Raw genomic sequence first — 13,161 nt, 5'->3', positions numbered from 1 at the left:
ATTAATTAAAGTAGGATAATAATATTATGCTTATTTACATATCAAAGACATTACTTATTTATATAAATAATAAGATATTTTAGATTAAAAACTTGTACATTTAAATTCTACTATATAATATACTTTTATAAAGATAATGTGTTAACTACTATTAAGAATACTACACTTTAATATAATACTGTCTAAAAATATCAACTTTAATAACATTTGATTACATCTTATTTTATTTAAGATACATTCTGTATCTAACATTATATTTATTCATTATTATATTTTTAATTTTATAAATATATAATATATATTTACCTCTTAAAATTTTAGCAAAAATATTTTTTAATAAATTTATAAAATATTTTATGTTATCTAGATTACAAATTTTTTTTTTTATATAAAAAAAATATTAATTTATGTAAATTTTTAATATAATAAAAATAATTGGAAAATTGGTATTGCATTTATATAGTTAATTATATTTTACTTATTTCCTAAAAATTTTTTAACAAAATATTAATAGGATTTTTTTTTATCTCTTAATATAAATAAAATTACATAGATGGATATTTAAAATGTAGTATTATAATAAAATTTGAAATTGATACATTAGCTTGGTATTTTAATTTTTATTTATTTATAATTTAACTTTATAAAAAGCTTTTCTAAGTAAAGTTATATATTTAATGTATATTTTTATATAATAAAATTTTATACATAAAATTTTTATTATAATTATTTAATAACAAAATTGATTTAATTATATAAATATATATAAATCTATAATTGCATATACTTAATAAAAATCATAAATATGTTAAATTATAACTTATTTATCTAATTTTAAATTAACATATTTAAAAAAAAATGTTCTACTTTTTTTTTATATATACAATTTATTTTAAATATAAAAATTATATTAAGAAAAATTTTATTTTTTTTTTATTTGTTAAGTATAATTTACATTCATAATTTTTTTTTTTACAAATTTTTAACTTTAACTAATTTGCATAATTTGAGAAAATTATACATCTGTTTGTACCAATTTTTAATATATTTTTTTTTCATTTAAAGTTTTAAATATCTTTTATATAATTAGAAATATATTTAAGATGTATTAAAAAAAAATTGGTTAATAATAGAAAATATGTTTTAGTTGGATGGAAATAAGATTTTTTTTTATATTTATTTGAATAATAAACTATCATTAATTAATAATAATAATTGTGTTTGTCTTTTTTTTTTATAATAATAATATAATAATTTATTCTAAGCTTAACATTATGATGAATGATGAAGAATTTTTTATATAGTTTAAAGATTCAAATTATGTAAGCATCATTTATCATCAATTCACTATTATTTATTTCTATTATATATATAACATTATTTTTTTACATTAGATTCATTTTAAAAGATTTTAAAAATATATGAAAAATTTTTTAAATAATTTTATAACTTGAATTAATTAATCTATAAACCTATTTGAGAATAAAAATTTGAAAAAAAAAATAAATTAATCATAAATCATTGTCTCTTGATATTGATATAAATAACAAAATTTTATTTATAATTGTCAAATTATATATTTAATATATTACAAAAACACTTTTATATTACAATTCTAAAGAATCAATTATAATATTATTTTTAATAATAATTTTTTTTTTTTTGCTACCCTACTATTTATAAAATTATAAAAACATTTTAAAAATTTTTTTGTCAATTCTATTTAAATTATTTTTGTTATTTTTTCACCCTAATGTCGTTTTTATTTTTAATTAAAATAAAATTGAACTTTTTTTGTACCTTTATATTTATAAAGTTCTTTCTTGAAATAAAATAAAATTATTCATTTTATAAAAATGACAAATAAACAGGCAACTTTATATAAAATAATTGTTTCTGTTAAGGTTAATAAATTTAACATCATTATCAGATAAATGAGTAAGAATATTTTGTCTGTTGATAAGTAAAATATGTAAAACACATTTTACATATTTCTTTTCAAGCAATTGTTCTACTTAATAATATCTACCATTCTAGAAAAATTCAAAATGATATGTGATGATAAAGTAATACAAAATCGATAAAATATTTAATTTTTTTTTTTGAATAATTCATTAATTTTTCATCCTATTTATTTTTAATAAAAAAAAAAATTTTTTTGGTTAAATAATATTAGTTAATTTAATTTATAATAAAAAGCATTTTAATAATACAATTTAAATCATAGATATTTGAAGAAATATAAAAGATTTTTTTTTTACTTATAAATATAAGTATCTATAAAACTTTTAGATAAAAATATTCTCAAGTTAAAATTTTTACCATATTTTTAAATTGAAATCTCTTCAATTTCAAAATATAACAATACAATAATAGTATAAAAACAAAATTGAAATAAGATATTTTATATATTAACTTATAGATAACAAAAACATAAATCAATACAATTCAAATAGTAACTAATGAATTTTAACTTTAAAAATCTTATAATTCTTCTATATTTTAAACTATAAAAGTAGCCAAAACAATCTTACTATTTTTGTTGTCTATCCAATTATATTTATTTTTTTTTACAGTATATATTTATATTTAGAATATATAATAATTTTAGTAGATAAAAATTTTTTATGTTACTTATTTAATTTAATATGATAAAATAATCAAAAAAAAATATGTAATATAATTTCCCAATGATTATTATGTATATTATATATTTTCCCTGATTATTTTAGGAGAAAATATTTTTTAACTTTTTTTTTTTTTAAAAATAATTTTACTATTTTCTTAATTTGTACTTTTTAAAAATAATTTTAAAAATTTTGAAAATAAAAAGTAAAAAATAACAAGAATAACAATAGGTAGAAAAACAATGATTATAAAATTACGTTTATTTTTGAAAAAAAATATTTAACCGTATTGTTACTTGATGTTAAAAGAATACATTTTATTTGTAATATGTTATTTTTAGTTATAAACTTTATCCTAATTTAATTTTTGTTAATTTATAATAGTATGTAAAGAGACATTCAGTCAATGATAATAAAGTATTTTTAAATTACCTATCTTATTCCTTTTATAACAACAGAATATATTAAAAAGAAAATATATTTTTTTTTCTTAAAGTTTATATAAATCCCGTAATATTTTTTATGTTTACTTAATTTTACATATTATTTATACATATATATTTTTTTTCTCTCTCAAAATATTATACTTTTATTTTAAGCTATATTTGATTATATATATATGAAATAAAAATATCTAAAATATCATTTTTTCAACTATAAACTAAAATAGTTTATAAATGTATATTTGTTTATTGAATTTTGATTTTAATCTAAATAATGGTATTTTTTTAAACCTTTTATTATTAATATATTGCTGACATAATATAAAAGTAATCTTATTATTTATTCAAGTATAAATCATTACCTTTTTAAATTTAGATTGATAATATATAAAAATGATTTCTTGAAATTTTTCTAAAATAAAATTATTAATTATCATTTATCATATTTAGAAGGTTTTCTCTTTTATATTAAGTATATTAAAATAAACTATCATATCATCAAATTTTTATTTCTATCAACATATTTATAATGTCATTGATATTTTTTATTTAAAACATCTTCATATTTTAACGTTTATTTAGTTTATGTCAAAGTATAACCATTATCAATGCTTTTTTTTTAATATCAAAACAAATATAAATGGTTTAAATATAATTTAAAATATTTTTTAATCAGCTTATTTCATATATATCGTTGAGTAGAATCATTTACCCTTATTCTTTTTAAAATGTCATCTCTCAAATTATAAACTCTATTTATAATGAAACATTTTAAAACATTTATATTATAATTTTATTGCAATTTTTATCTACCAAATAAAAATATGTACAACCCATTTTCTGATTATTAGATTTGAAAAAATATATATATAAAAGAATCGGTGTGTAATACTTTTTTTTTTATATTATTTTTTCAAGCTTAATTTTCTTACATACTAACAAACATAGTAATTTATATATTTTCAATTTGGAAGTATTTATAAATATTCTACTAATCCTGAAATAATAAAATAGTTGAGGTGTTTACTAAAAAAAAACTTTCCTGTTTATACTACTGTTACTTTGAATGCCTCTTTCATTATTTAAACCCTAATCATTCAAAATATACTATTGTAAATAAATATTTCATAATATGTTTAATTGAAATATTTTATATATAAATATATCTATTGATTGATTTAAAAAAGACACCTTGAACTTTAAATAATGATTTCTAACATCCATATATTTTTATGTATAATTGTTAACCTTTATTTTCACTATGTCATTATTGTTAATTATTCACCATGTTATCTTTTGTTGAATGTCAAAATTTAAACTTTTTAATTCAAATAATTTTTATCCTATTATTACTATTTCTACTTTGGTAATACTTTTTATATTTATAAATATTTAGTTTTTAAGTTTGCCTTACAAATAAAGAATGCCATTATAAAGAATTTACCAATTTAAATTATAAAGTTTATCCTTTTCTTTATAAAGAATGACTTTTTTATCATTTAAAAGCCATATGTCTTCGGAAGTTCACCATTCTAATTCTAGTGTCATTTTAGGCAACCCTAAATTTATATATATATATTTGTATTTTTTTTTCATTTTTCTAAAATAGTATCATTTGACAATATCTTGGATAATTTCATTTTTCTAAAAAAGATATATTTTTGTATATAGCGCTAAGATTGAAAAGAAAAACTTTATTATATTATCTAACAAAATCTTAAATATATATATATGTCTTTATATTAGAATTAAATATTTTTATAAAAATATTTCGACAAATAATTTATTGACATTTTGTTAAATTAACAAATGTAATATAATTTTATTCTAAATAATACAAATAAACATTAATTAATAAAATCTTTTACGAGATTTTGCTATACGATTTTTATAATATTCTAATCCGTAGTAAATTGCAAAAAATAATATTGAGATCGTTATACAAATTAAGAAGAATATTTTAATGGTATAAAAAAAATTTCTTTCACTTTTTATTTCTAAGTTATTTTGTTTTTCATCTAAATGTTGAGGAGTTATGTCATACGATGACATTTCATTTTTTGTATTTGGTCTATTCAAATTTAATTCATACGTTCTGAAAGCTAAAATATCATGAGTATCATGTAAATCACCAGTATGTCCTGATATAGCAAATATATAACCAGTTGGAAGAAGTACATTCTCAACATCAAAACATTTCTTCCATTTTCGTTCACCATCAACATCTATATAGATAGATAGTGTATTGTTAAAATATTTTAATAATAAATTAGTAGATCCTTTTTCTTGATTTCTAAAGTATGCTGAACATACCTTATTACCTAATCTAGTAGAAGTACCATCATTATCAATATTATATTCTTTTTTTCCATCATTTATCATTCCATAAATAAGTGGAAATTGATAGTCACTTCCTTTATTATCATTATGATATGTATCTAGAAATATACCAAGTCCACTAAATCTATTACTCATACCAAAAGCAGAACCTCTATTAATTTCTTTGACATACCAAATAGCTATACCATCACCATAAAGTCTTTCTTTTGTTCCGGTAATAGAGAAGGACAACATAACTTCCCAATCACGAAATAAAACTGGAGGTTTATTATAAATAATTCCTGATTTTCCTTTCTCATCATGAGTTAATCTAACTTCATCATTATTAACTTCTGTATCACCAATTATTTCCCAGTATGGAATATGAGAAGATGATGAATGATAAGGTTTTATTAATGAATATTCTCTCCTATAATAACCACGATATTCATGAACACTAGTACCAACTATCTCATCATCAATATTGTTACCCTTGATAAGAAAAAAAAGACAAAATGTTATGACAGAATATGTCAACAAATTTTTCATCCTAAAAAAAAAAAAGTAGAGGTTAGTAAAAGGATAGACAAAAAAATATATCTCTATTCATATATTAAGTAGTAATGTAAAAAAAAAAGAGAAAAAAAAAACAGATATATGTAAACAAAAAATATTTACTTGAGAAATTTTTTTTTTTTTTGTATTTTAAGTATTAAAGAAACTTTTTATTTTATTTCTATAATATTTGAGTAATTTGAATTAATAATTATAAGTAAATTTAAAATTTAATGAGTAACAATGCGTAATAATAAAAAAAAAGATATTTTATCATAAATTATTTTTTTTCTCATTCTTTTTTGATATTCATTAAAAAATTATGCATATTTTGACACGAATGATATCATATTCTGTTGGTGACAAGTAACCTTTGTTTTTTCATTCTTTTGTCATCCAAATCAGTTAACACATTTATATTTTTAATTTAAATATTATCGTTCTTTAAGATTTTTTTTTTTTTTTCATAATTTTTATTTAATTTACCCAAGTACCTTGTTTGTTTGTATCACTAATATATGTATATTATAAAAAAAATGAGCAAAAAAAAATAATGATATATGTTATCTTATAATTATTACTTCTTTATTTTATTTTAATGTAATTTTATATAAAATAAGATTGTAATTTTTTTTTCTCTTGATTACTCCTAGCCAATTAGTAATCTTAGATTAAAAACATTTTTTTATGATGAAGGAACATTGTCTTTATCACATATATATTTATTTTTTTAAATATTTTTCTCTTTTAAATAAGTATGCTATTAAAAAAGAAATAATAGATGGACTAATTCTTTACCAAAAAAAAACATAGTATTTGTATCAATATATTTACAGGATGTATTCATTTTTGGGTGTCTTTTAAGAAGTACCTTTTTATCTTACTCTTTTTATTTGTCGAAAAAAAAAAGAATTTATGTATTATAATAATGCTTTTTTCTTTATTGAGGAAAATATGTGACATGTGCAGATATATCATTAAAGATGCAGTTTTTCAGCTTTGTTCTCTTTTAAATAGTTATGTGCAATAGTTTCTTCTTTTTTTTATAAGGCAACTGCAAATATGAAGTAAAATCTATTGGGAGGCCAAGTTAAACTATCAAAAAGATATATTTAAATTTTTCATATGAATAATAAATGTTATATATTTTGTGCTCTTGGAGCGACCTTTGTCAACCTCTGTGCAAATATACTCCGTCGACAGAAATCATTTTTTATGGTTGGTTATAAAAGTTTAACTTTTTCAAATTTTCTTTTTAATGCTTTGTTTGGTAAATTTTCTTACCAACTGTACTTTTGATGTTAGGATATCATATGTATAGTGTATTGTAAATGTCTATCTCATTATTTAATTATATTTTATATTTTAAAGTTGCTTAAGAAATGGCTTTTGTCTTTTTTAATGTTTCTTTTACTACAATCTTTAAGTTATCTTGAAAACATACACAATTAATCATAAGTCACACTTCGTAATCACTGTTCTCTCAATATCTAATAGTAAATTATTTATTTATTTCCTACTTCCTGACTTTGATGAAATTTTTCTTTTTATCATTAAAGTTGTAGTTTTTAATGGTAAAGTATAAAAAATAAAATTTTTTTTTATTCTTTATTTATAAAAAAAATTTATTTTAACATTCAGCCACTTTTTATTTTGTTTGATAGTTTCTTCAAAAGTATAAATAAATGTATTTTTAAAATAATGTAGATAATTATATTTATAAAAATGTGAAGAAAAATACAATATTATAAAAGATTTGTTTAGATATTGTTGTTTCTAAAAATATATAAATTGTTTCAATATTTATTTTGTTGTGCTATGATACCTATACACTATTATTATTATAGTGAGTAAAAATAATAAAATATATTAAAAGTTTGAAAGAAATTTGGCATTTATAATGTTGTTGGTCAACGATTTTTCAATAATCTCTACCAAATCGATTTGTTTTACTTTGAAAATATTTATATTATTTGAATTGACCATATATATTTATACTTTTTTGTTTTGACAATTTATGAATGGGTTATTGAGAAGTTCATTGTTATTTAAATATTGTTGTTTCCACTTGTGATTATTTATTTATTTAGGTTTCTTTTTTATTATTATAAAAATTATAAATCAATTAATCTCTTGTAAATATAAATATATATATATATATATATATAATGTATATCATATTATTCATTATCAATGACATTTAAAACTGAACTGCCGCTTTTGTACTATAATATATAATGTAGCTTTTGTTTATTATGAATTATTAATAAATTTTTGGTTATTTTTACATAGGATATATAAATAGTTATTTCTTTTATAAAATAATTTGTATTATTCTAAGTCAATATTTATTGTAATAATTTATTTTCTATCATACAATAACCTTTATAATCTTTATCATATTTTAAAGGAACTATATTAGTTAAAAAAAAAATAGAATTTTCAAGTTAGTGTGATAAATAAAAATATATAATTTACATATACATATACATTTAATTTTTTATTATTATTTAACAACATTTTAAAAAAAAAATAGATTTTTTTAATGAAAAAAAAAGTAGACTGTTATATTATTCATGATAAGGGTAGTAAATATCATTTTTTTAGTTAAAATATTGTTAAATTATCAGAAATGTATATATACATATCTGAAAAATAAAGGAATTATATTTTTATAACTCCTACAACTTAGAATATTTATTTTTAAATGTAAAGATTTTTATTATCTTAACATTTTTCATTATGTTTAATCCCTCTCCTTTTCTAAGGGTGTATTTATTATATATTTTAATCATTCATTTTCGTTATTATTTATCTTTACGTTTTATCAGTATTAGTACATATTATAATAAATTTATTTTTCTAGATTTATTTTTGTTCTCTATTCTTGAAACATACAGATTTTGTATTAATATTTTTTGGAATTATATTCTAACGAAGAAAAAAAAAACAAATTAAAAAAGAAAGATGGAGTCAATGGATACTAATGTTGAGATACATGATCCAACAGAATGCTTAAAACTTAGGCCAAAAAAGTCTATACTTAAGAATAAACAAATATCAATTGATGAGGAGTCAACACGTAAAAAATCTAATGCAGATGAAAGGGCTCACTTTGATGAGATGAATATACTAGCCACACTTCATCCTGAAGGTAAAGATTATGGTCATATGAAGATTGATGAACCAAAAACACCTTATCATGGATTTTCTGATTCTGAGGAAGATGCTTCATCGTCTAGTGGACATGGCAAAAGACGTGTCAGTCTAGTTGGAGCGATTGATCCAGAAAAATTAAGAGAGGGAATTTATGCTGCTCAAATTAATGGTTCCAGTGGTTCTTTAAGTGCAGGAGATGTCGAGGATTTTGATGATGATGAATATTTGACTGAGGAGCAACGAGGTATTTTAAAATAATATTTATTTTTATTATAATAAATATTTTTCATTTTTAGCACATAAAAAGGAATTTGAAGTAAAGAGGCGTCAACACTATGATGAGGGGGCAGCTCTTCGTAGAGCAAAAGAAATTTTGGCAAAAGATGAAGATGAGGAAGAAGATGAATCGTAAATATTTACTTACTAATAGCAACTTGTTTCTACAGAAATAATTTCTTATCACTGTTTTTGATGTGCTTAAATGGATATCAATATTACTTTTTATTGTCTATGTTAAAAATCATCAATACGCCACACTTCCTCACATCTCTCTTAAAGGCACCGAAATGTCACCTGATCATGGTTTTCATGTGTTTTTTTTTTGTCATACTGATTTCATAAATTAAGTAAAAAATATATATAATATTAATTTTTAAGTTGTTATCAAATGTCATATAGACAGATACATTATTTTTCTACTTTTGTTAGTCTATAAAACCATGACTAAACTAAATTTAAATGTATCCTTCTTATAATTTTTTTACCAATATTCTAAATTTATGTTATCATTTATTATTATAATTATTATATGCAATTGAGTTATTTTATAAAAAAAAAAGAAAAAAAAAATTTAAATCCTTCGAATTTATTTTATTAATTTTTAGGTTTTATCGCATATATTATTTTTACTCATAAGATGATAAGAAACAAAAGTACACTATGTAAATTTAGAATTATACTATAAATAACCTAAAAAGTTTTAAAAAATGTAATAAAATAATTTTATGACTTGTACAAAAAAAAAGTGTATTTTTATAAAGGCTATTTATTTTTCATATAAAAATTATTTCAATCGTCATTACTATACAACTCCAAGAACTCTGAACAACGATGTTTAATCATCAAAATTTCTTGATTATAGCGTTGGTGGAGATCTCCAAATAACCCATCACTTTCTAAAATATTAATGTTTTAGGTTAACATATTTAATAATTATACATACCTGGAAGTTTGGAAAGAATAAAGTTTATTCCCGAAATTATTGTTTCACGGTTACTCTCATCGGCATAGTCTTGCAAATTAATAAGGGAATTTTCAATGTAACTGTTAAAAGAAAATATTTATAAAATATTAAATAAAAAAACTTACTTCAATTTATCCTCAGTATTTGTATGTAAATCCTGAGCACATCCACAGATAAGGTTCATAATACGATAAGTATTAAGTTGTGTTTTAAATTGTTCATAGATATCTGAAGCTTTGTACTTAGTAATTAACATATTAACAGCACACGATGTAGTATTTGTAGGTATCATATCAATAACATTACCAATAGCCTTTTGATTCAAATACCTAGAAATTGTTTCTTCTATTTGTTCATTCTCCAAATTACTACATCTTCCTCCACCTGAAGGAATAGATCTCGAAGTTGATCCACGATCAAAAATCTCTCCAGTACCATTAAAATTATCAAACAAAGATGAAGTATCTTTGACTAAAGGTGGAGAGTCTTCTGTATACAAATTTCTATAATTAATTGTGTGATTTGAATTTACAATCATTCGAGAACATTGTTCTCCCATAACTTTTTCAATCTTATTTTCCATTTCTCTAGTACATTTCTGTACAGTTGGAAGAATAATATCTTCAATAATTTTTCTTGATTCATTTACTGTTAATCTCGCACTTTGTTCATAAACATTTTGTGATAAAAGTGTTAAATTATTTTGAATACTTTCATCAATATTGGATATAATGCTTGTTTCAAGGTTATTAACTGCTTCATTAACAATATCTTTCATTGTTTTACTCATATTCTTAAGACTATCCTCAATTTTTTCCATTCTATTATTTATTGAAGATAAAATATCAAGAAAAGATGCTTGATCACCAACTGATTCTGTTAATGGTGAACTTTTTGTTGATGGTTCTTTTTCACTCCCCTGTAACATTGAACTAGTTGTTGATAAAGATTTTTTGATATTTTTCATTTTTAACAAATCATATGTATCATTGTAATTCTCTGTTTCAAAAAATATGTTAGCAAGTTGTGGAGGCATACTTTCCTCTTCTTGTTTACACTCTTTTACATTTTTTTCATCATTTAATGTTGTTGATTCTAGACTATCAATAATTCGTTGATCCTCTCCATGAAAAGAAAACACAAGACCTGTTCCCGAAGTACATGGTGTTAAAGATGTTTTGATATTAGATGAATAACTTTCTTTTGTAGATGATTTTCTTGAATCAGTACTACAACTTCTGGAAACAGTAACATCAAATTGAATGTCAATTTCAGTAACAAGACGTTTTGACAAAGCATAAAATTTACAAATTATAGGTTCAGTAAGTCCTGTTTCTTCTTCGTTTTCACCATCACTTAAATTATCATCATTTGTATATGAAAGATCACAATTATTGTCATCTTTTGGATTTATAGAAATTGGTACAAGAGCCAATATTGCATATGGAAGATAAACAGCAGTAACAGAAGTAAATCTTGGATTTGTTGGTATATTTGATATTTCAACAGCCAACATTGTTTTTGAAAGGGGATCTGTTACAAAAATAAAATTACTATTATCAGGAGCTTTTGAAATTAAAAGTTTATAATTTGATTGAGTTGTTTTTAATCTCATAGTAGCATCATTTCTCCATGTAGTTGTATTATAAATTGAAAGTTTAGTTCCATTATGAGAGGATACAAGAACATTATCACAAAGAGAAATTGAGTCTGGACCATAATAATCAAGATAAATAAAAGAGTTAACACCACCAGTATTACAAACTTGTATAGTTTCTATCAATACCAATTCAATATTATCAACAATGCAAAATACTTTAAAAGCACCGCTTAACAATCCAACTAAAATATTATTACCATCTCTGTCAAATTTAATAGCAGTAATCTCACATTCCATTTTATGTTGAAGGTAAGCTTTATCAATCTTTGTAACATAATCAATATTTGTATCAGGAACTTCAAGATCAAAATGAATTTTATCCATAAAAAATATTTCTAACATACTGCCGTGAGAATATGCCATTGTACAAATAAATTTTTCATCTTCAAAGCTTGTATACAAGTCCATATTTTTTGGATTCATAAATTTACCATGTTCCATTCTAAGATACAAGTCAATAATATTATTTTCAAGAACTCTAAAAGCATATATATTACATCTATAATCAATGATCACGAGTAAAGCATCAGCCTTAGCCCATCTCATATCACAAGATGGGGCCAAAAAACTTCCTATAGTAACTCTTTCATTTGTTTTAACTTCCAAAATTCTAATTGTATCTGTTTTATTTGGGGTTATTGATGAAATAGCAAGACGATTATGTTTAAAATCAAGCAAAGTTCCATCAGTAAAAACTCTTTCAAATTTTGATTCAATAAGTTTTTTAGTGTTATTAATTCTTGAACTGTCACGAAAACCATTAGCTTCCTTATCAGCAAATATAATATTTGAAATATCAAGAAGAACTTTTTGACCAACTTTAAATGTTTCTCTTGATTGACCATGTCCAAGATATCTATAAAAAATAATAAACAATTAAAAACAATAAATTATCTAATTTACATACCCACACTCTAATCGTTCATTAACAGTATTATTAGGTTCATTTTCAGTATCTGAACTCGATCCCGAATCCATTGTATCAATTTAAATTATGTATTAACACTTGAAAAAAAATAATTTCTCTTATATCACAAATAAATAAAAGTTTAAAAACTAAAAAAGAAAAGAACTTTAGGAGAAAATGATAATAAAAAATAAAGACTAAAAATATAATAACTTTGAACAATCTTTTAATGATGTTTGTAAATGTAA

At 20.6% G+C, this 13,161-nt stretch overlaps 3 protein-coding genes across 3 annotated transcripts; 1 reads left to right on the top strand and 2 right to left on the bottom strand.

Moving 5' to 3' along the window:
* Window positions 1-4,921: 4,921 nt before the first annotated feature.
* On the bottom strand, window positions 4,922-5,938 carry SRAE_2000295000 (Legume-like lectin family and Concanavalin A-like lectin/glucanases superfamily domain and Concanavalin A-like lectin/glucanase, subgroup domain-containing protein; the record flags this gene model as incomplete). Its single annotated transcript, XM_024654086.1, has 2 exons — window positions 4,922-5,508; window positions 5,548-5,938. The coding sequence occupies 2 exons, from the start codon at window positions 5,936-5,938 to the stop codon at window positions 4,922-4,924; spliced, it is 978 nt and encodes a 325-aa protein (XP_024507492.1).
* Window positions 5,939-8,911: 2,973 nt separating this feature from the next.
* Window positions 8,912-9,515, top strand: SRAE_2000294900 (Protein phosphatase inhibitor 2; the record flags this gene model as incomplete). The annotated part of the gene is made up of 2 exons (XM_024654084.1): window positions 8,912-9,347; window positions 9,400-9,515. 2 exons carry the CDS (start codon window positions 8,912-8,914, stop codon window positions 9,513-9,515), a joined length of 552 nt encoding a protein of 183 aa, XP_024507491.1.
* Window positions 9,516-10,171: 656 nt separating this feature from the next.
* SRAE_2000294800 (WD40/YVTN repeat-like-containing domain and WD40-repeat-containing domain-containing protein) lies at window positions 10,172-12,984 on the bottom strand (the record flags this gene model as incomplete). Its single annotated transcript, XM_024654083.1, has 4 exons — window positions 10,172-10,278; window positions 10,326-10,426; window positions 10,472-12,862; window positions 12,914-12,984. The coding sequence occupies 4 exons, from the start codon at window positions 12,982-12,984 to the stop codon at window positions 10,172-10,174; spliced, it is 2,670 nt and encodes an 889-aa protein (XP_024507490.1).
* Between the last annotated feature and the right edge of the window lie 177 nt (window positions 12,985-13,161).

Source organism: Strongyloides ratti (genome assembly GCF_001040885.1).
Source record: "Strongyloides ratti genome assembly S_ratti_ED321, chromosome : 2".
Classification (NCBI taxonomy): Eukaryota; Metazoa; Nematoda; class Chromadorea; order Rhabditida; family Strongyloididae; genus Strongyloides; species Strongyloides ratti.
This window is presented reverse-complemented; position numbering and strand designations above follow the sequence as displayed.